This window comes from Bidens hawaiensis, unplaced genomic scaffold (genome assembly GCF_021521415.1).
Source record: "Bidens hawaiensis isolate Kalapana, Puna unplaced genomic scaffold, B.hawaiensis_p1.1 tig00020802_1, whole genome shotgun sequence".
Lineage (NCBI taxonomy): Eukaryota > Viridiplantae > Streptophyta > Magnoliopsida > Asterales > Asteraceae > Bidens > Bidens hawaiensis.
This window is the reverse complement of record NW_027493205.1, coordinates 351,393-375,248: the sequence shown is the minus strand read 5'-3', so window position 1 is coordinate 375,248 and position 23,856 is coordinate 351,393. Positions and strand designations below refer to the sequence as shown.

General features: G+C 35.7%; 1 protein-coding gene and 1 long non-coding RNA gene across 2 annotated transcripts; both read right to left on the bottom strand.

Annotated features, from left to right (window-relative positions):
- Positions 1-16,470: 16,470 nt before the first annotated feature.
- Positions 16,471-17,877, bottom strand: LOC143561810 (uncharacterized). Its single transcript, XR_013140381.1, has 3 exons — positions 17,840-17,877; positions 17,064-17,258; positions 16,471-16,802 (listed from the first exon to the last, which is right to left on the bottom strand). It is a non-coding gene; the product is annotated as an uncharacterized LOC143561810 (long non-coding RNA).
- Positions 17,878-21,787: 3,910 nt separating this feature from the next.
- LOC143561814 (uncharacterized) lies at positions 21,788-22,354 on the bottom strand. Its single transcript, XM_077049788.1, has one exon. The coding sequence runs from the start codon at positions 22,352-22,354 to the stop codon at positions 21,788-21,790; it is 567 nt and encodes a 188-aa protein (XP_076905903.1).
- Positions 22,355-23,856: the final 1,502 nt, after the last annotated feature.

Genomic DNA, 23,856 nt, shown 5'->3' with positions numbered 1-23,856 from the left:
TTATCGTCTTCATTGACGATATATTGATTTATTCAAAGAACGAGTCTGAACATGCTGAGCATCTGAGAGAGGTATTGGAGACTCTGAAGAAAGAGAAGTTGTATGCCAAGTTTTCGAAGTGCGCGTTCTGGTTAAGAGAAGTGCAATTTTTAGGTCACGTGATTAATCCGGAGGGGATAACCGTGGACCCAGCTAAGATTGAAGCGATAACGAATTGGAAGACTCCGCAGAATCCGACTGATATACGAAGCTTCCTAGGGTTAGCTGGCTACTATAGGAGATTCATCGAAGGTTTCTCCAAGATAGCCGCACCGCTGACCGGTATGACCCGAAAGTCGATAGTATTCAGTTGGGGGAAGTTTCAGGAGGAAGCCTTTGAAGAATTGAAGAAGAGACTCACGCAAGCTCCAATACTTACTTTACCCGATGGCGACGAGGATTTCGTTGTTTGTGCTGATGCCTCGCATCAAGGGTTAGGTTGCGTGTTGATGCAACGAGGGAAGGTGATAGCCTACGCGTCTAGGCAGTTGAAGGTCCATGAGAGTACTTATCCGACGCATGATTTGGAGTTAGCAGCTGTAGTGCATGCTCTCAAGATATGGAGGCATTATCTGTACGGTACTAAGTGTACTATCTATACAGATCATAAGAGTTTAAAGTACTTCTTCGAACAGAAAGAATTGAACATGAGGCAGAGAAGATGGTTAGAATTGATAAAGGATTACGACTGTGAGATTAAGTATTACCCCGGTAAAGCTAACGTGGTCGCTGATGCGCTAAGTCGTAAGAATGAGGAAGTCATTGCAGCAGTGAAGTCATACAAGTTGATCATGAACCCGAGTCTTTTTGAAGAAATCGTCAAGGTGCAGTCGGAGGTGTTAGTAGATGAAGGGTTAGTAAAGAAAGAAAGGATTTATGGCCAGCAAGACGAGTTGATGGAAAACACTCATGGAGTTAAAACTAAGTTCGACCGTATGTGGATCCCACGACATGGTGATCTTAGAAGTCGAATCTTAGATGAAGCTCATAAGTCAAGGTACTCAATCCATCCTGGAGCTACAAAGATGTACCAAGACTTGAAAAGAGATTACTGGTGGACAGGAATGAAGAACGATGTAGTGGATTATGTTAGTAAGTGCTTAACTTGCTTACAAGTCAAAGCCGAGCACCAAAAGCCTTATGGGAAGATGCAACCGCTAGAGATACCTGAGTGGAAATGGGAACACATCACCATGGATTTCATAACTAAGCTACCTCGTACAGCTAAGCAACATGATACCATCTGGGTGATTGTGGACCGTTTGACCAAGAGTGCTCACTTTCTGCCCATACGAGAGGCCATCTCGTCAGAAACGTTAGCAAGCTTGTTCATCAAAGAAGTTGTAACCAAGCATGGGGTACCGTTATCGATCGTGTCTGATAGAGATACACGGTTTACTTCGAGGTTTTGGAAGAAATTCCATGAAGCTATGGGGACGAGGTTGAACATCGGTACGGCGTATCATCCTCAAACTGATGGACAGTCTGAAAGGACGATCCAAACCCTTGAGGATATGCTACGTGCTTGTGTTTTAGATTTTGGTGGAAGTTGGGATGATCATCTGCATCTGGCAGAGTTCTCCTATAACAACAGTTACCATTCAAGTATATTGGTATGCCACCGTTTGAGATGCTTTACGGTAGACGATGCAGAACCCCGGTGTGTTGGGGTGAGATTGGTCAGAAAGAAATGGGAAGCCTAGAAGTGGTTCAGGAAACGTCTTCAAAGTTCGATTTGATCAAAGCAAGATTGAAAGCCGCGCAAGACAGACAAAAGTCTTATGCAGATAAGCGGCGACGACCAATTGAGTTTAACGTGGGTGACTATGTGATGCTCAAGGTCTCGCCTTGGAAGGGGATTATCCGTTTTAGGAAAAGAGGAAAGTTGAGTCCAAGGTACATTGGACCGTTCAAGATTGTATATCGTGTGGGTGAAGTAGCTTATAAACTGGATTTACCCGATGAGTTAGAAGGAATTCATTCAACCTTCCATGTTTCTCATCTGAGGAAGTGTCTAGCTGATGACACGTCTCACGTGCCATTGATGGATATTGAGGTTGATGAACAATTGAACTACATCGAGCAACCGATAGAGATCGTTGATCGCAAGGAGAAGCAGCTTCGTCACAAGATTATACATTTGGTAAAAGTGATATGGAAACACCGCAAGGGATCAGATGCTACTTGGGAAGCCGAGGATGAGATGCGCAAGTTTTACCCTAGTTTGTTTATGTAATATTTAGGTTTCGGGGACGAAACCTCTTTAAGGAGGGGAGACTTGTAACATCCTAAAATTTTAATGATGAATAAAGGAAGTTATGTTTAGTGATTTCGCGTAATTAATTAATATCGGGTAAGGAGCGGGTCTTGGACTTGGATTAATTGAGATGGGTTAAATGAGAATGGGATTTCAGGGATATAAATACCCCCAAAATCCCAAAATATCTTCATTTTTACCATACTCTCTAACACTTCCAAAACACACACACCACACACCTCAACCGCCGGCGGCCGGAAGAGAGAGGCGAGATCCGAGAGTGTGAGAGAGAGAGACTAGTTGTGATTAAGCAAATAAACAAGACCCAAACAAGCTCAAAAAGGTATGATTCTTGATCTTTGAAGTTTAAAGATCCGAGCTTTTAGTGTATAAACGACCGAAAACGGTCGGGAAGCGTAGTGGGTGATGTTGAACCGTAACAAGGGTGTTAAAATCGCTCGAAATGTTGGACAAAAACCGAAACTGCGGCTATCTGGCAACTTCGCCTTCATCTGGGCAACTTCGCCTTCAAAGCGATGAACTTCGCCTGCAAGCCAAGTTCGCCTGATGAACTTCGCCTGCAAGCTAAGTTCGCCTGATGGCAACTTCGCCTAAAGCTAAGTTCGCCTGATGGCAACTTCGCCTAAAGCTAAGTTCGCCTGAGGCTTAACTTCGCCTAAAGCCAAGTTCGCCTGATGACAACTTCGCCTAAAGCTAAGTTCGCCTAAGGTTTAACTTCGCCTAAAGCTAAGTTCGCCTAAGGTTTAACTTCGCCTAAAGCCAAGTTCGATTAGAAAATAAATTAAAAACCTAATGAAAAATGTGTTAAGACAGTTAATGGAAATAAAATTTTTCCAAGCTGACCTGGCAGCTCGACCCCAGCCAGGGGCTCTGCCCCTTGGACCCTGCTAGGGGCTGCCGCCCCCGGACCCCGCTGCCAGGGGCGCTGCCCCCGGACCCCCGTTCGTTGTAGGTCATATAAAGATAGAAATACATTATGAGAAGTGATAGTTAATTGATACGTATACTTGTTATACAGTCAGCCGTGCACAACTGAAGAAAGGGATTACGATTAACGGTGAGCGTAACCGTGTTCAGGTGAGTTCTAGCCCCATTTATGTGTTATGTTTTCGGGGCTGTGTGCATACTCGATATGTTTGTTAATACGCTTATCCTAAGAGATAAGTGTATGCCTTATGTGAATGATATGATATGTAGGAATGATTGCTTGATGGTACGTGAACGATCTTCGGATATTGCACGTACTGTCAGGTTGTAACGCTATGTGTAAGGTAAGTATGATATGTATGCTTATGTGTATGAACGTGATAAAGTTAATAAAAGAAGGAAATGACGGTTGCATGGTTGTATGGTTACGAAAAGGGTACCGAGCCCTAATAATACTCGAGGTATGATGTATGGTTGTATGGTAACGAAGAGGGAATCGAACCCTACTAATATTCGAGAACTAGGGAACCGAACCCTACTAATATTCGAGGAAAGAGGGAAACCGAGCCCTAATAATACTCGTGGATAGAGGGAATCCGAGCCCTAATAATACTCGAGGAAGGAGGGTACCGAGCCCTAATAATACTCGAGGAAGGAGGGTACCGAGCCCTAATAATACTCGAGGAATGTAGGGCGTAATGCTCTTTATAACGTAAGATATGAAGGTAAGTTAATACAAAAGAAAGAATGAAAGTATGAAAGAATGAAAGTATGATAGTATGAAAGAATGAAAGTATGAAAGTATGAAAGTATGAATGAAAGAATATAAGTTTATGTGTATTGTATACTGTATGATTAACTAGAACTCACTCAGCGTAGCTGACTTTTAGTATGCACGCAGGTGAGTAGGATGAGGCAGCTCGCTTGAGGAGACACGTGGCATTGAATAAGAGCCTGGCATCTGAAGACTTATGATGTTTTAATTTTAATGCTTTAATGTTGAAAGACAAAGGATGTTTTGAGACAAGTTATGAATTATGTAATGTTTTATGAAAGTTTTATATTCCGCGTAAATGTTTTAATTAACTCTGATATTTAGAACTGTGTTTATGAGTAAATCCAACACGAAAGTAGGGCTACCGGTAACGGGGCCTTACAATTGATTTGGAGACTAATTTCCTTTGTTTGCTTATTATTGTACTAATGATATAAGTTATAAAATATTTTAACTTTTCATTTATCGTTGTTAGTCTTTGTATTTGATTCAAATAAGTTATGATGTCTTATAATTCATTTAAAAGTATCATTTATTTATAAGTACACCATTTGCATTTCATTAAATTTATATGATGTTAAATATATATTATGTTTTTAAATATGTTCCACCGTGCGTAACACGGGGTACTATCATAAATCAATATTAGAATCCAATTATCTGTTTCTTATAAGAGATTTGGATCACTTGAAGCTTGCTAATGTTATAAAAGAAAGGGGCATTTGGATTTGGAAATGAAGTTAGTGATACATGTTTTTCAAAATGGTAATATTTAATTCAAACATGTTTTGTAATAAATGTTTTTAAATTGATGTGCAAATACACACGGGTACTTTTTTAGAGTAATAAGTATTATAGTTATTGATGTGCAATAAATGTCTTAGATAGAGTCCATCTTTTGAATCAACATTAAGATAAAAGTTTTGTTGAATCGACATTGTAGAATTGTTTTATTGATGTGGAGACTAATTTCCTTTGTTTGCTTATTATTGTACTAATGATATAAGTTATAAATATTTTAACTTCATTTATCTTTGTTAGTCTTTGAATGTTTTTGTATTTGATTCAAATAAGTTATGATTCTTATAATTCATGTAAAAGTATCATTTATTTATAAATACAACATTTGCATTTCATTAAATTTATATGATGTTACATATATATTGTGTTTTACTAAATATGTTCCACCGTGTGTAACACAGGTACTATCCTAAATCAATATTATAATCCAAAGATCTGTTTCTTTTAAGAGATTTGGATCACTTGAAGCTTGCTAATGTTATAAAAGAAAGGGCATATTTGGATTTGAAAAATGAAGTTAGTGAGAAAGTAAAATGGTTGCTAGAGTATGAGAACTATGAGTCAAATTTTGATGATCTTCCAAATCTTTGGAATTAATCTGAAGGTAAAATTTAAGGTAACACCAATAACTTAGTTATGTAGTTGATTACTAATTTTTTACTTTCATTGTTTACTTTGTGTTTTCTATTTAAGTTGTTAGTTTAGTTCATAACTAAAAACTTCAAAAAACATACAATAAACTTTTATAATCGTTTATTTTGTTTGTCAAGTTGTGAAGGTGATTTTTTTTTCTGTTTAAATTTTGAAAAAGTTGATGGTTGGTAAATTTGTCTATATTGATTTTGTTATTTATCTATTTTCAACACGTGTGTAACACGGGTACTATCCTAATAGAATAATATATAATTCAATCATTTCACTTAGATCACCTAATCTCTATCACAACACATCCAACATGATGTGAAATGCGACATCCCTAAATGCACATATGGTGCATATGTGACCATTTCGCATTTCATATTTTTGTTCTCCCACAGCACATAGTGTAAGAGCACGTGTAGCATTTCACGTGTATAAAACGCAACCATATCTAAAAATATTTAAATCATTTTCAACATATTTAGTTAATGCAATACGAGATTAGTGAACAAATAAACAATACTAACATGTTCACATATAACAATAACATTAAAGAAAGGACAAGACAATAACGATAACATTAAACAAAGAACAAGACAGTTCGAGAAGAAGCTTGCAAAGCAAATCAAATTTAATAATTTAATTTGAGAAGAAGAAAAAAATCAAAACCCTAAAGTGAACGTGAGTACTGAGACAACTATTCGGATATGTGACTAAATATAAAACTTTTACAAATATAAGATACTTGTTTGATTAACGATCCTTAATCTCATACACTTTATCCCGGTCAAAATTAGAATAAAAAATATATTCATATTTTCATCATTATATATAGGTGGTCTTTTTTAACATGATAAAATGAAGTCCACTTAATTTTCCCACTAAAAGTCTATATTGATAGTTGATACCATCATGATCAAGATAAATATTGGGAGTTTATATTAAGATTATTAATCCTTTTGTTACAATAAGAATATCACTTACTAAAGGATTCATAACAATAACCAAAATGATAAAATGTTTGATAGATGTTAATTGACAAATTGACGACGTAAACGTGTAGGTGATATTTAATTATGAGTTATAAATACATCTCATGGTGAATCCGAACAAAAAATACCATATAAAGAATTAGGATATATGGATGGTTCATGGTTGTAGACTTGCAGTTGGTTGTTTATAAAACTCATGAGTATACATTTAATTATATTTTTATTTAAGTGTTTATTAAACGTTCAAAATATTATTTACCCAAAAAGTACTAACAAATTTACATTTTTATACAAATACACACAGAGATAAAAACACAAATGATTTGAAATTAAGGGACTTATATGATCATCTAAGACTAAGTATTGTGGAGGTGTAATGGTGCACCAATACACCTCCACTTCAGCCTTTAATCATCCTTCCCATCACAAGACCCTCTGACGCCTCCCACCTCCCGCCTTTCTCGCCAACCTACTAACGCCCAAGAAGCTTGAAATGGTGGGGGTCCACTCTCATTTCATCTAATCATTTTTTTAATATCTTGGTTAATTAGCTGCATCTATAATACTTGTTTATTGGTTTGGTTGGTTTCAAAAAAATGGGGGTCGCTCCCATTTCATTCAATTATTTGTTTAATGCATTGTTGTCTATATAGCAGTGATGTAAGTTGTTACGTTTGGTCAACCATTAACATCTTGGATGTGACAAACGTGAATATATATGGTTACATTTTTATTTTCACACGGGTCTTAAAAGTTAAAACACTCAATCGAACACTTGCAAAAAAGTCCACACATTAATCATGGTTAGTTTATTAAAATACAATTACGAGATAGGTGATTTTCTTTTCTTTTTTTTTTAATTTTAATTACGTAATTTTAATACCGTTTTTGAATTCATTGTAATTGGATATTTGACATTTCAAACATGTCATTTTAGTTTTTTTTTCTAACTCCGTCTATTTTGTCTGATAAGTTATGTGTAAATAGGTAATTTCGTCTATTTTATTTATTTTCTCTTTTAGGTTAAGTGTCATTTTATACATGTGACTTGTTCGATTATGCAACTTTAATACCTTTTTTTGAATTTATTGCAACTAGATAGTTGGATTAGTTTTGAATACATAGGCAAACCAAATGAAACATTATATATTACATATCTACCTATATTATTAAAACAACACCATTTTTTCACATGTTATTCATTTAGACCCTCCACATAAACGACCAAGTGTACACCCTTCATTAATGATAAAATGAAAAATATGTTGTTGGTGGGAATGAAACTCACTACCTTGCTTTTAAAATGTTTATAACTTACCAACTCAACTAGCATGAATTGATGTGAGCATTTTTTTTTAAATTGGTATAGATTCATAACCTTCCATTTTGATTTCATTAAAAATACAAATACAAATTATTCTTACTAATTTATATATTTTAGAAAATTATTTATATCTTTTGAATCCATAAGATATGTTATTATGTATATCATTAAATTAACTTTTATGTTATATTTTTTTAATCACCTGTGTATCAAACGGGCTTTATCCTAGTTACAATTAAAATACCACTGAAATGTATGATAGAAGATGATTAACGACCATGAAATGCGTAACATTTTTAGCCTTTTGTTCTTGATTACCAATTTTCTTCCAGTAGCTTCAAGATATTTGATTTCCTCTTAGCCATTGTTCTTGCATTTTCTTTATGTGCGTTAATTTTGTTCAAAATTCCGGGTATGATACAGTAGCTCACTAGCTCTTTGGCACATCAGAGGATCAAGCCAAATAACAAACCCACAACTTCGCACCTTTCAGTATAACATTAGTTAGGTCAGAAATTAGAGAACCAACATCGATTAATTAGGTCAGAAGTGAACATCATTATTGTTTTAACATGCCTTTCTACTACAACAATAAAAACAACAACTAGGGTTACGGGTGTCCAAGATGTTCGAACGATGGTTGACAAACCACATGAGCAAAACACCATATCATAATTCATTGAACTTGGAGGTGAACAATGGTTAGGGTTTGAATGATCGATGAGCATGGGGTGATATGTTCATTTAGGGTTAGAGATGACCTCTTAATTGTAATATGTAATGTCTCTTTTGGTTTTCATATGTATCCAACAATCCAATTGCAATAAATTTAAAAAATGTACTAAAGTTTCGTAATTGAACAAACCACAAGTATGAAAATAACACATAACTCAAAAGAGAAAATAAATAAAATAAAGAAAATTACCTATTTACCCCTGACTTAACAGACAAAATAAACGGTTTAGAAAAAAAATACTAAACTGACATTTTTGAAATATCAAGTTTTGGGATGGACCTAGTTAATAATTAAGGGTAGCCTCCGCTACCTCTATACTTTTCATCGGTAGTGCAAATTTATTTTTTTGAGTCGGTTTTGTATTTCGCTACTTTTGAAAAATATAGTGTTACCCCTATTTGTTTAAAGCGCAGCCAAAATAAAAACTAAGACCAATTAAAGCCCAAACCAAATAATGCCATTGTTCATTGTTCCTCCAGTCACCAGACCTCCATTCTGCAGCCAAGTAGCTAACGGTCGGTGTTCCCTCGGTCTCTCTTCCAGGATTCAACCTCTACTTGTTCAATTTAGATATTCTTCTACTTTTAACTAAAGTTGCAATTGTTAATTTGTTTATATTAATTATTAATTTGTAATTTTTTATGGACAATTGATTATTTGAATGATTGATATGACTTTTTGGATATTTGGATAATGTAAATTAAAAATTTGTGATTGATCAGGGATTTAGGGTTTATGTCTAAATTGGAATTGATTAGGGATTTAGGGTTTATGTGTAAATTGAAAATGATTATGGGTTTATGGTTTAAATTTTGTTTCTTCTAAATTAAGGAACTTGGAAGATGAAATGAAAAATCCATATAAGCAATCTTTTATGAAATTCCAAGAAAATGATGATAGTGGTGCAACACCAAGTTCAAACAAAAAGATTTATCGTATGCAACACGATAAAAAAAAGTTTCGGTTATTGCATGAAATGTGACAAAAATAAAAATCCGTTTACATTATACTGTATGAAATACGTGAAAAAAAAAAATTAAAGTTACCCCTAAGATTTGGTTTAGATATGTCACTAATCAAGTGTCGAATTGCAACGAATTCATACACGGTACTAAAGTTGAATGATTGAACAAACCACATGTATGAAAATGAAACTAAACTAAAAAAAAGTCTATTTATTAACAAACTCTTTTCAATGAGGTGTACAATGTGTATGATATGAAAACGGGAAGAGAATGTTATTGTGTCTTTTTTTTTCGCGGTGAGCACCATCACATTTATTTGGTTTAGATATGTCACTAACATGTTGAATGTCTAGCCACCTGTGTTTCTTGCACCAATGCTTTTGCATTTGTTTTTTTTTTTTTTTTTGGTTTTGAATTTTCATATATTAAATAAAAGGATTCAATTATAATAAAGAGGTGGATAAGCGGGCAATAAGTTGCGTCATCATCTCATTTTGAATAGCAAACTTGATCCTACTGAAAACAAAGCTATAGTTCTTTGGCGTCGAAAGTTACTGTGCACAACCCGTTGAACTCTTTTAAGAAACGTAATAGATTCGGGGACAAGAAACCCAAGTGTATCATACTTTGAATTAGAGACCGATTTCTTGGTCCATTAACATTGATTGGCGAAATACATCTTTTTAAAAGATAGTTTGGAGAAACTACGTATGACACAAATACTTTAATAAAAAAAATGATAAGATTAGAGAACGTGACGTGACACTAATATTGGAAATGTGCATGAAACTAAGTAAAGGAAAACACTCTCCGACCTTAGACCACTCCAATTAAACTATGCATAGTCAAGATCAGACATACACGGATATTTTACGCCATGTGGTGTTTAGTTAATTTTTGGTCATTTTGTAAAAAATGGGTATAGTAAGAAAAAGACCCTAAAACGCCCTTCCCCCCTTCTCTGTCACAAAACCCTCAAAATTTGTGTCATATAAGCGTTTTGTAGGAAACGATTTGCCCAAAACGCCAAGCCAAAAAATCAGGGGGGGGGGGGGCACCCGACGTTTTGGAGCCACAACGCCACAATTTGGCATGAGTACACATGGTCTTAGCAAACCATTTATAGTTTATTACAGTATTTGAAAAAAAAATCAAAAGATTGGAATAAACGGTTTGTCTCAACAAACTAGTTTGCAAACCCTCACATGGCCACATGTCAAGTTTTTATTGATCCTTTTTTTGTTTAGTTTCCCTTTTTATTTCATACTAATTAGTTTTAACTATAATATTGTTTTCTTCTAATAACTTTTGATAATTAAGTTTTTTAAAAAATCTGAAAACATAGTCTTGTTTAGTGTTTTTTGTGAACACGACGGCATAAATTTTATTAAAAACAAAGCTCGTAAAAAATATATATTTCTCAATATAGAATAGATGTGAAGTATGTTTGATGAGTACAAATATATTTTTTATTCTTTTAAATATTTTTAAATTAAATATATTGTTAACTTTTAAATAAAGTTATTATATTTTATATATCTAGTCACTTTAAATAAAAAACAATAATTATAAATTATAAGTAGTATTTATTTAATAAAAAATAGTATGATTTGGTTTGCAAATGATGGAAAGTTTGATTTGGTTGAGTTAGGTTGGTGGAAGAAAGAGAAATTAGTTTTATAATAAAAGATTGATTTAGGTTGGTTTGTAAATGGATATGGACTTATAAACTCATATCAATATCCTTATGTGATTCTACATTTACTAGTTTATTATTTTAAATTAAAAAATAAGGTGGTTGTAATTTAATCAACTTTAGGCTAAAGAAACATGAAATGCAGCATGCTTGGATAACTGATGGGTAACGTTGACTTTTATAGCCTGTTTGAGAAAAGATAAGTGTGTTTACATCTTGTTTATTGATCATGTCAATAGCAAGCCATGCTAGATGATGTGCTACCCTTTAAAAATATATAGAATATTTAGTCAAATGTTATTCATGATCTTTAGGAAGAGTGAAAGGATATAATTCATTTACTAAATTGCCCTTTACTGCTAATAGATTTTAAATATACAAGCATTATAAAGTTCATGTGATTAAACCAGGGGGGCGACCATGAAGCGATCTATCTTCGTTGTATTATTAATCGTGTTGAAAAGTATATTGATGTTGATACGTCTCCCGAGGGGAGTTTTGGACTAGAGATGAAGTGTTGATGGGAAGGAGAGATGACTTCTAAGACCTCAGAACCTGCAAGACAAAGAAGACGTTTTTAGACTCGTTAAGGGATCAGGGTTTATCACGTGGCAAAGTTCGGGCGAGAGAATAAGAATGGGTGTGTGAGAGCAAATAATGAGAATGACTCAAATGTTTTAATCGGGTTGTTGTGGGGTATTTGTAGTGGTGATCATTAAATGCTATATTCACTTTGGTTGTGATTTGGCTCCTGTCAATGATTATGTAGGGCATGCCAGAAGGATGTAATATTGTTGTTGGTATATGTTAGATCAGCGACCTGACTTACATACTATGTAAAGCCTTTTTACCGGTGCCTCACTTTAACGTTGAATTTACTCATAAACTCAGTTCTAAATATCAGAGTTAACTAAAACTTTATGCGGAATATAAAACTTTCATATATATTACACAATAATTCATAACTTGTCTTAAAACATAACTTGAAACATGTCTTTCAGTTCAAACATTAACAAATAAATCTTCATATGTCAGCTTCTTTATGTGCCATGTGTCTCCCATCAAGCCAGTTGTCTCATCCTACTCACCTGCGTGCATACTAAAAGTCAGCTACGCTGAGTGAGTTCTAGTTAATAATACAACATACAATCAGTTCACATTCTTGCATACATGCCCGAAGGGGTGTACATTATTCACACTTTACTTTTACATGCATATCTATCCATGCTATTTAAAGAGCCTTCCACTCTATAATCTCACAGATATTATAAGGGTCTGGTCCCCAACATCACAGATATTATTAGGGTCTGGTCTCTATCCTCACAGATATTATTAGGGTCTGGTCCCTATCCTCACAGATATTATTAGGGTCTGGTCCCTATCCTCACAGATATTATTAGGGTTCCCTTTGTTTCGTACAATTGTAACGTACCTGTCTTTACATACCTTCCTTAATAATACGTGCAATATCCGAAAATCGTTCACGTACTATCTCATAACATACCTAACATATATATCATACATAACATACATGCTTCATTCATACATCATATACATCAATCATATCTCTAATTACCATATGACGGTACATGCAATATCCAAAGATCGTTCACGCACCGTCAAGCAATCATCATACATAAATCATACCAAGCATACACTTATCACTTAAGGTAAGTGTATTAACTATCACATCGAGTATGCACACAGCCCCGAAAACATAACAAGGAAGTGGGCTAGAAACTCACCTGAACTCGGTTACGTTCACCGTTAATGGTAATCTCTTTCTTTAGTTGTGCACGGCTGACTGTATAACAACTACGCATATTAATTACTATCACATTCCATAACGTATTTCTAGTTTAGTTATAACCCTCAACGAAAGGGGGTCCGGGGGCAGCGCCCCTGGCAGCGGGGTCTAGGGGCGGCAGCCCTAGCAGGGTCCAAGGGCAGAGCCCCTGGCTGGGGTCGAGCTGCCAGGTCAACTTGAAAAAATTTTATTTCCAATAGCTGTCTTAACACATCTTCCATTAGAATTTTGAATCATTAATTAATTGCTAACTCAAAAGTTCGAGGGCTTCTTTGTAATTAACTCATTCTTTTCTAAGTCCAATGACCATTCTGTAATTCTTTCAAAGTCTAGTTCGTTATTATGTCCTTTAACGAATTGGGGTTCATTCGTTACTTATGTCTTCCATAACGAATTGGCAAATTCGTTACTTCATAAAGAATTGGCCTTTATAGCGAATTTGACTTATAACGAACTGGACCTTATTCGTTTGGTCTGATTAACGAATTGAACTTCTTAGCGAATTGAACCCTTATAACGAACCAGTCCTCATAACGAATTAAACCTTATAACGAACTGGTCACCATACGAATTGGACTTAACGAACTGGGGCTAGTTCGTTAGTCTTTCCTTAACGAATCAGTTCACGAATCAAAGCTAGTTCGTTAGACCTCCGCTAACGAATTAGGGTTAGGTCAGAGAATGTCAGAAACATTCTCTGACGTAACCTAACTCGTACCCGCCGCCTTTCCGGTGCCGTCGCCGGAAAACCGCGGCTTTGCCGGAAAAACAAGATTTGACTCGTTTTCTACCGTTTTCACCGTTTTTCATCCCGTTCGATCCAGATCTGAGCTAGGGTGACCCCTAAGCTCATCTTAGGTTCGGTTTATACCCGATTCCACCCGGATCTCGTGACTTTAACGGATTAACGATGCCGGCTCGTCGTTTCGTGACTAAATCTAACGGGTTTGAGTTCATACAACATCATACTATCATTACCTTAAACCGGGATCGGTTTTCTATCTTTATTCGGCTAGAGAAAGGAGAGAAATTAGAGATAGAGAGCTTAAGTGTGTGTTTTGGTGGTGTATGAAATATGTGTGAAATTGAAATGAATGATTAAATGGGTAAATATGACTTATATAGTTATGGATCATGGGCTTAAGCCCATGGTCTTTCCTTCTTTCCTTCATAACCCAAGTCCATAACCCATATCCATTTAACCCAACACTAGCCCGACTTGTAATAACTACTATTTTCATTTTATTAACCGAACTAGAAAACAGGATGTTACATACTAGAAATTGTTACTAGGTGGAGAGGCTTTTACCTACCGAAGCCTTAGCTGATCCATTAGGCTATGTGTAATGCAGTCTGCCAGATCGGTATGTGGTTTCTTTTGCCTTTAGTGTAGGGTCCTTGGCGTTGGTTTCATGGTGTTAAAAATCACTTCTAAATAAGGGGTTAGTTGTTCAAACATTATGGGTGTGACCTCACGGTGAGCAAATGATCTTATAAGAATCACTAAAGCGTCTTATTTGTAGGTGAAAATTGTTTCAAAGATGGAAGGGTGGGCAACATGCTTTTTTTTCTTCTTAACATTCGACAAATAAAATTTAGTATTGACTTATTTGAAACCTTTTGCTTATGTATAACGGTATAAGCTAACGATGAGATCGGTACATGTACCATAAATATTGATACCGAGTTTATAAAAAAGTGGACGCCGATACTGCACCGAATATACCATTTTTGGAACGACATGAGTACTCGTTAAACAATGCTCATATCTCTATGGTATCAGCACCGGTACTGAAAATACTTATATCGATTTTTGAAAAAGTGGGTACTGAATCGGTACAGTACTAGTTTAGTACAATATAGCAAATGTTTTATCCCATAGTGTAAGTTGTGCCAAGATACTTGAATTGTCTTAAATGCGGATAATCCAAGTGACTATAATGGAAAATGATCTTATCTACCTACTATAATAAAAGAAAATAATAGTGGACACATGTCACTTGTAATTTCATTCTTAGCCTAAATTTCTCACTCAAACTATTTTTTTATTTTTGATGAAATAAATATATATGTCAGTGTAATCAAAACATATTAATTTATCATATCATCAAATAACTAGTTTCCTAAATTGAGGGGAATAAAAATATGCAGTATCTATGTTAATATAATTAAAATATTTTTACATTTAATGAAATCACATCTATCTTTTTCTTTATTAAATAAATTTATATACACTTATGAGTGTAGAAAATGAACGTGGTAAAATTTAATAAACGATATTTATAGGCTTAAGATGATAATGACAAGAAAAATTATGAATGAATAACACTACTACACAAAAAGGTATTTGCTCTAGCCAAATCCGTAGCAATTTCATAGCAAACTGGGTGTTTGCTACGGAATTGCTACAAATTTAGTTTTTAGGTACAAGTCTCGTAGCTAACTTATTTTTGCTATGAACTCAGAATTTTGCAACGATTTTAGCTACCAAAAGAGGCATCGTTATTTTAGCAACATTAGCTATGGATTTTTGCCACAAAATTGTTTGCTACGGATTTTTGGCTACGAATTGTTAGCTACAGAATTTAGCTACGTTTTTTTAGCTACCAACTTTTAGCTACTGAATTTTGCTACGATTTCACAAATGCGTAAATTTGCTACGGATTTTTTAGTTATGGTTTTTGCTACCAATTTTGCTATAAAATTTAGCTATAATTTTTGGATGATTTTTGCTACAAATGTAGCTACATAAATTCACATAATTTCGCTACGGATCATGTAAAGTTTTAGCTACATATTTATCTATAGATTTTGTACATAATTATTTTAAAAAAGAATTTATATATTTCTTTTCCTCTTTTTCCTTGTAACATTATATTCACACTTTATAAAGATAAATATTCAAACCAAAAATTATAAAATATCCAATTGTAATATAAGAAAGAACCAAATCATCCAAAAAGTAATACAATGAAAACTAAAACTTGCATAGTGGTTTTGTAACTAGTTTCGTGACGATAATTACAGTTTTTCATGCATTTCAGCATACAATTTTGCATCTTCTTTAAGTTTCTCCAACATAGCTTGTTTCTCTATTTTTCCTTGTTCCAACTCTACTATTTTTTTTCTATTCTAACTCGGCTGTATTTTCCTCAACTGTTGCACATGTAATAATATTATACTCACCCATCATTCTTAATAACAAATCAAAGTTCAATGCTCCAACACAGACCGACACGTGTGTAGTTGGTCCAGTTTTGAGTTGTATCAGGTGCCCACTCCTGATTTAGAGAAAAAAAAGACCAAACTTTATATGTTTTTTTTTCTAAAAGAATACAAACCTTATTATTTTCCCCATATGGGAAGGAAGCCTCTAATGGTGCACCCGTCAGCATGACATACGGGTAGGTGATGTTGCTAGTCCCATACAGCTGAGGTTTTTTCCTCCTGTAACACCCGACCATATCTTTATTTCAAATTATGCATGTAAGGTAGTGTCATCTCCATACTTCTTTACAATCAATTTCTTATATGTTTCCTAAGAAGGAAACATTCAAAATTAGTACATTAACATTATATAGTTAAACAGTAAATAAACATACATTTACAAAGTAACGAGTCTTACATAAGCTTCACCCGTCCTCGTGTCGACCCAATCGACATTTTGCTCTTGCATAGTGTCTTCCACATCATCGGCTTCTCCAATATCAACATCCGCTAACGCACTAGAAACTGGTAGCTTATCTAGGGGTCTTGAACCTTTCTTTGCGTGTCTTTGTAACCAAAACTCACCAAACTTAGCGCGCCGCCTCAGTGTGTTGTCCTCCCAAGTAGGTATATAAGTTATCAACAGAATAATATTAGTGGTGTATATTTAATAAAAAAATAAATAAACAAACATAGATACATATTTATATTATATTTCAAATTCTAAACCGTTAAACCAAGAAAATCCAAACCGTTTAGGTATTGTTCGGTTTGGATTCAACTTCAACGGTTGGATATAGGTTTTTGATGTTCAAAAACATATTAAACGAACCGAGAACACACCTAATATTAAAGATGATAAATTAACATTTCTTACCATTTCTTCTCTTATTGTAACAAAGCTCTTTGAGCCAACCGCAACTCTACTAGGATCGGGCTCTGGAGACTCGATGTCTGGATCAGTGCGTCTTCGTGCAACTTTCCTTATCTTTTAACCACGAAGATTATTACCAGCACCACGAGAACCACCACTACCAAGAATATCTTTACTATCATTCATAATGTATTCACTCTACATACAAAAAATATTATATGTATCCCAAAATACCAATAACATAAACACTCAAAACACATAATTTTTTACATAACTCGTCAGCACAACAACATGAAGATGAACAACTACATCAAATTTTGGATGATAAAATACAAAGATACAACATCATCAGCATCAGAAAATATCAAATATCATGATAATGTAAAATTCGTAATCCCAAAAAGAAAAAAAAAAGAGCACTACTATGTGCAATATTGTTTGGTCTTGCATTCAAGTTCATATTACCTAAAAAGGTATATATAAACACACAAGATGCACTTAAGATGACATTCTCAAAAAGCATTTATAAACACAAAATATGCAATACTGTTTGTTTGTTTTTCTCTAATTCTTTTCTGAAATGATGTACTGTTTATTAACACACCACTTTTAGTTTTTTCTCACAACCGTTCAAATGCAATACATATCAAGCAATTTTTCTTTTTACCCTTTTATTTATTCTTCCGGTTTAATTCTCAATTTCGAACCACTTGGAGATTCTTCCATTATAGAATAAAGGTTTATTAAAAAATTAAATGATAAAGAATGAGAGAAAATACCTTCTATTAGGAGTCCAAGTAGTCTGATTGAAGAGAGAATGTTATGTTTTAAACAAGTGAAACAGTAAATAAATCCAAGAACCAATACATGATTGAACAGTATTTGCTCAAACACACGAGCGTTTTCTTATTATTTGAAAACAAGAAAAGAAAGATATAAGACAAACTTATATTCAATACAAGACACACTTGATATATTTCTACAACTAAACCTTACAAGCCTTAATAGACAAACAAAAACTTTAAGTGGTAAGGAAACTTATCTAGTAAGACTTTGAAACTTACACCAATCCTTATCATTATCCTAAAATAATGAAACTTATCTACTAGAAAAACTTATCCATACTAAAAAGTCTTATCCGTTATGGATACTAAAAAGACTTATCCATTAAGGAAACTTAGTCACCAAGTATGACCTAGTTTTCTTTTAAGTCCCTTTAGTTATGATCTCCTTCAAACCACCCCTTTGAGATTAAACCGAACCACCCTTTAGCCCACAAGTGTTGCTTATTTTAACACTCTCTCTCAACACTTGCGTTTGTCATCCCAAGATCATTGAAATACTACACCATCTTCACATTAGTTAACGGTTTAGTGAACATATCTGCTTCTTGATTGTTTGTATCAACATACTCCAACTCGATTCACCCTTGAGTACCTTTTTTCTAATGAAGTGATAGTGAATTTCTATGTGTTTCGTTCTTGCATGAAACGTGGGATTCTCGGCTAGCATTATTGATTATATATTATCAAAATAAATTTTCACACTCGGGCTGACACTTAGATTTAGGTCCTTCAACAATTGTACCAACCACACATACTCTTGAGCAGCCATTGCTGCTGCTCTATACTCGGCTTCGGTTGTGGATAACGAAACTGTTGGTTGCCTTTTGCTGCTCCACGTTACAGCTCCTGACCCAATCAAAAATACATACCTAGTTGTCGACCTCCTGGTAGTCAAGTCTCGGGCATAATAAGCATCGCAATACCCGACCAATTAGGTTCTTGACTCCCTCTTAAACATGACTCCGAAGCCAGGTGTTCCTTTAACGTACCGTAACACCCTTCTAACAGCATCAAGATGCGGTTTCTTCGGATTCTGCATGAACCGACTTAACACTCCTACCGCATATGCAATATCCGGTCTAGTAAGTGTTAAGTAAATAAGACTTCCCACCAATTTCCGATACATAGTTGCATCCGTCAACTCCTTTCCTTCATCCGCTCGAAGTTGCAAATTTGTTTCCATTGGAGTAATTGCCGGTTTGCAACTCGCCATGCCAAACCTACTTAAAATTTCAAACGAATACTTGTGTTGGTGTGACACAACCCCATTCGGTTCATACTTTAACTCCAATATGAGAAAATGACTTAACCTTCCCAAGTCTTTCATGTGAAACCGAGTACACAAATTTTCTTATAGCTGATCAATCACGGTAATTATGTTTCCCGTGATAATCAAGTCGTCAACATACACTAGGACAATCGCCACCTTGTCTTCTTCAGACCGAATAAACAGGCTAGTATCTGCCACTGTAGACACGAAACCATTGTGTTCTAGGAACTCTCCTATTTTCCCAAACCATGCCCTTGGTGATTGTTTTAGGTCGTATAACGCCTTATTTAATTTGCAAACATAACCTGGGCGCTATTTGTTCTTAAAACCTTTCGGTTGATCCATGTAAATTACATGATCAAGGTTTCCGTACAGAAAAGCGTTGCTCACATCCATTTGCCACATGCTCCATTCCTTACCTGTTGCGATTGCAAGTAATACCCAAATAATGGTTAAATTTGCAACTGGGCTAAATGTCTCGTCATAATCGAGCCCGTGTTGTTGTGAAAACTCGCGAGCTACAAGACGTGCCTTGTATCGCTCTACTGACCCATCCGCTTTTTTTTATTTTGAACACCCATTTGCACGATACCGTGTTTACGTTATCTACTCGGGGAACTAATTCCCAAGTTTGGTTCGTCACTAAGGCTTTGATTTCTTCTTCCGTCGCCACTATCCACTTTCGGTTTTCTTTTGCCTCTTCGAAAGATTCCTGTTCGGTCTCTTCATTCTCCACAGTTGCCACATTAGCATACCGAGGATTTGGTCTTCTTTGAGGACTTGATCGCCTTAACCCTTGCGCTTCAGAACTCGACGGTTCGAAATGTTGGGCCAGGGGATTCCGGCCAGTTTGCCATGGGCCTTGGTTTGAACTTCGGCTTGGTGCAGAGTTCGTTGAATATTCAGTTTCGACTGGCCTAACATTCTCGACATGGTCCGACCCATCTTTCTCGTTTTCTGATTCTACTTCTCCAAGATTGAAAGTTACTTCGGTTTCAAGTTTCTCTTTCATATTTTCAGAATCTGGTAACACTTCTCGATTTCAGGACCACCATGACGACATTTCGTCAAAAACAACGTGTCGAGAAACATATATTCTCCCCGTATCTGGGTCACAACATCGCCACCCTTTACGTTCCGAATCATACTCAACAAAGATGCACCTTCTTGCTTTCTTTTCCATCTTGTGTCTAAGATGGCTCGGTATGAATACGTAGCACACACAACCAAACACCTTCATATGGCTAACCTCCGGTTTAAGTTTGAACAACTTTTCAAACGGTGATTTATTTTTCATATTTAGTTAGTGGTAAGTGGTTAGATATATAGGCTGCGGTTCGCATGGCCTCAGCCCAAAATTGACCCGGTACATTTTTGTCGAGAATCATGCTACCTGAGAGCTCGGTTAGAGTTCGGTTCTTTCATTCGGAGACTCCGTTTTTTGCGGAGTATTTAAGCAAGTTAATTGGCGTTTAATCTTGCACTCTTTGAGATATTCATCGAACTCCTTCGATATATACTCGCCTCCGTTGTCGGATCGGAGACACTTGATATTGATCTTGGTCTCCCTCTCCGCCACGCTTTTAAATTCTTTGAATTTCATAAAAGCTTCCGAATTTTCTTTCATAAAATATACCTAAAGGTATCTAGAAAAATCATCAACGAACGTAATCATATACTTCATACCCGTTATTGAAGCTTGTTTCATCGGACCGAACACATCGGTATGAATTAGCTCCATGGGCTTCGTGGCTTGTTGACTTGAGCTTTCAAACTATCGTTGGTGAGCTTTACCAAATTGGCAACCGGCGCACACCGCGCCTGTCCGGACATCCGTCTTCGGTATTCCGGCTACAAGAGACTTTTCGATCATAAAGACAAGCCTATCGTACCCAACGTGACCGATACGTTGGTGCCAAAGATCGATACTTTGGATTGTATTGGTTTTCTCCACGTAAGTCGCTCCTGCGGAAATAACGTACACCGTCTCGTTTTTCTTTCCTTGCATTATCGTTTTGGACGAGGTTTCGAACTTATCAAACACCTTGACATCATTTGGACCAAATAACACGTACCGACCTGTAGACGTAATCTGAGGGACCGATAGTAGATTCTTTTTCACACCTGGAACATGGTATACATCATTTAATACAAACTCATCTTGTTTATGTGGTTTGAATCGTATGTCACCAACGTGTGCGATTTTGTGTTTCGAGTTGTCCGCTATTACATTCACCCGATTATCTTCATATTTGATCGGGTTTCTTAGCTTCGCCTTTTCTCCGGTCATGTGGTTCGAACACCCGGAATCAACAATCCAATCATCCAAAGAATTGTCTTCAGTTTCAGTGTTCGTGGTTAAGATCATCACATGTTCCTCTGCTGTAAAATGGGCTTCGACATCCCAAGCCACTTACTCTGGACGGTGGCCGCATTCCCTTCATCAGCCGACTTCCTTGGGCAATCTTTGGACATGTTTCCACGTTTGCCACAATTATAACACTTATATGGAAATCGCTTACCAGATTTTCCTGACTTCTTGTATTTCCAAATCTTTGGACATGTGTCCACGTTCAAATCGGTTCCCGCTGATTTGAACTATTTCCGAATTTTTAGTTATCCGACTTCTTGTATCGGTCGTTCCACTTTCGTCCTTGATTTCCGCTTGGCTGAAATTTTCCCTTCCCCCAATCGGCATACAAGGCTTCGGTCTCGATCTTCGGGCTTGAAATCGAGATGTCACCTATCTGTTTAGCCAAGTCTTCTTGGCTTGCGAGAAGATTCTCGAATTCGACCAATGATGGTTGTTTCGGCCATCCTTGAACCGCGGCTACGAAACTTCGAAACTCGGTTCTTAAACCGTGTATTAAGATTCGTTTCATTCTAGCATCTCCAACTCTTGCTTTCGGATCAAGCTCCCTAATCTCACGACACAAGGTCTTAACCTTGTGAAAATATTGTGGAATTGTGAGATCTTTTTGGGTGATTAACAGAAGCTCGTTTTCAAGAAGCTGAAGCTTCGCATCATTTTTCTTTGAGAAAGGTGACGCCAAAGCATCCCATGCTTCCTTTGGTGTTGCTAGGTCTCGGACGTGATCTAAAAGCTCTTCCTCGATCGTTGTTTTCAACACGAACATAACTTTTCCGACCTTTACTTTCCACTTGTTGATCGCCCCCATTGGTGTCGATTCTCGGTTGAGTGGTGTCTGACCCTTGAACAACTTCCCACAGATCCTGACCCTGTAGATACGAACTAATACAGGTTGACCACGTGTTGTAGTTTTGATTGTTCAATTTCTTCACGCCTCCAACAACTTGAAAATCGGCCATGTTTAATGGGTTGGCTCTTATACCACTTGTTACGTTTTAAACAAGTGATACAGTAAACAAATCCAAGACCCAACACACGATTGAACAATATTTGCTCAAACACACAAGCGTTTTCTTATTATTTGAAAACAAGAAAAGAAAGATATAAGACAAACTTATATTCAATACACGACACACTTGACATATTTGTACAACTAAACCTTACAAGCCTTATATAGGCAAACAAAAACTTTAAGTAGTAAGGAAACTTATCTAGTAAGACTTTGAAACTTACACCAATCCTTATCCTTATCCTAAAATAAAGAAACTTATCTACTAGCAAGACTTATCCATACTAAAAAGTCTTATCCATTATGGATACTAAAAAGACTTATCCATTAAGAAAACTTAGCCACCAAGTATGACTTAGTTTTCTTTTAAGTCCCTTTAGTTATGATCTCCTCCAAACCACCCCTTTGAGATCAAACCGAACCACCCTTTAGCCCACAAGTGTTGCTCATTTTAACAGAGAATGTGATTGGAAGAATCTGATTAGTCCAATTAGGGCTTCATCATCACAGCTAGTGGGCCGATAGAGGAGGGAATGCGAGGGAATAAACGTGCATGCTTTGGGGACGATTAGGGTTTATAGTATATGAGAAATGAATGAGCGACACTTTTGAGCGGGCTTAATTTTTTAGGAGTAAAGAAGAGCGGGGTTACAGTTTGGGAGAAAAGAATGATTCCAATATTGAATGAGATTTAGAGTATGTTTGGGATTTAGTTTATTGGTTTTTTCAAAAAGTTATTTAAAAAAAGCTAGGATTTGGGGATTTTAAAAAACTGTTTTTTAATCCTTTCAAAAAGCTAAAATAAAAAAGATTTTTATGATTGCCAAACACAATTTAACTTATTGGCTTTTTAAAAACTCCAAGAAGCAAATACGTATTTTTCGAACTAAATCCAAACATGCTCTTAAGCACCTTATAAAGAAGCTTGTGGAATAACCATTTAACCCAATATAACTTCCTTTTTTAAAGAAATAGCCTATTATTATACTATGTTACACATTATTAAATATATATCTATAAATTGGAAATGACCCAATATATTTTTACGCTCCAGTCCTGCTTTTCGCGACCGGTTGTGGATATAAAACGCAAACTAACCCATCCACTATAGAATAAAAACTATGAGACCGAACGATGAACACTCTAAAAAAATGACCGTCAAAGTTCAAATCAAACCAGTGATCAATTTCACGGTTTCAAAACGAACAATGACCACTCCTACTACATAAAGGCTATTTGATTATAATAGAAATAAAAAACAACCGGTTATAACAATAAAAGAACTAATATGTTTTTTAAGT

Excerpts from the sequence above, each read along its gene's own strand:
- LOC143561814 (XM_077049788.1), bottom strand. The coding sequence starts at position 22,354 with ATGGGGGCGATCAACAAGTGGAAAGTAAAGGTCGGAAAAGTTATGTTC.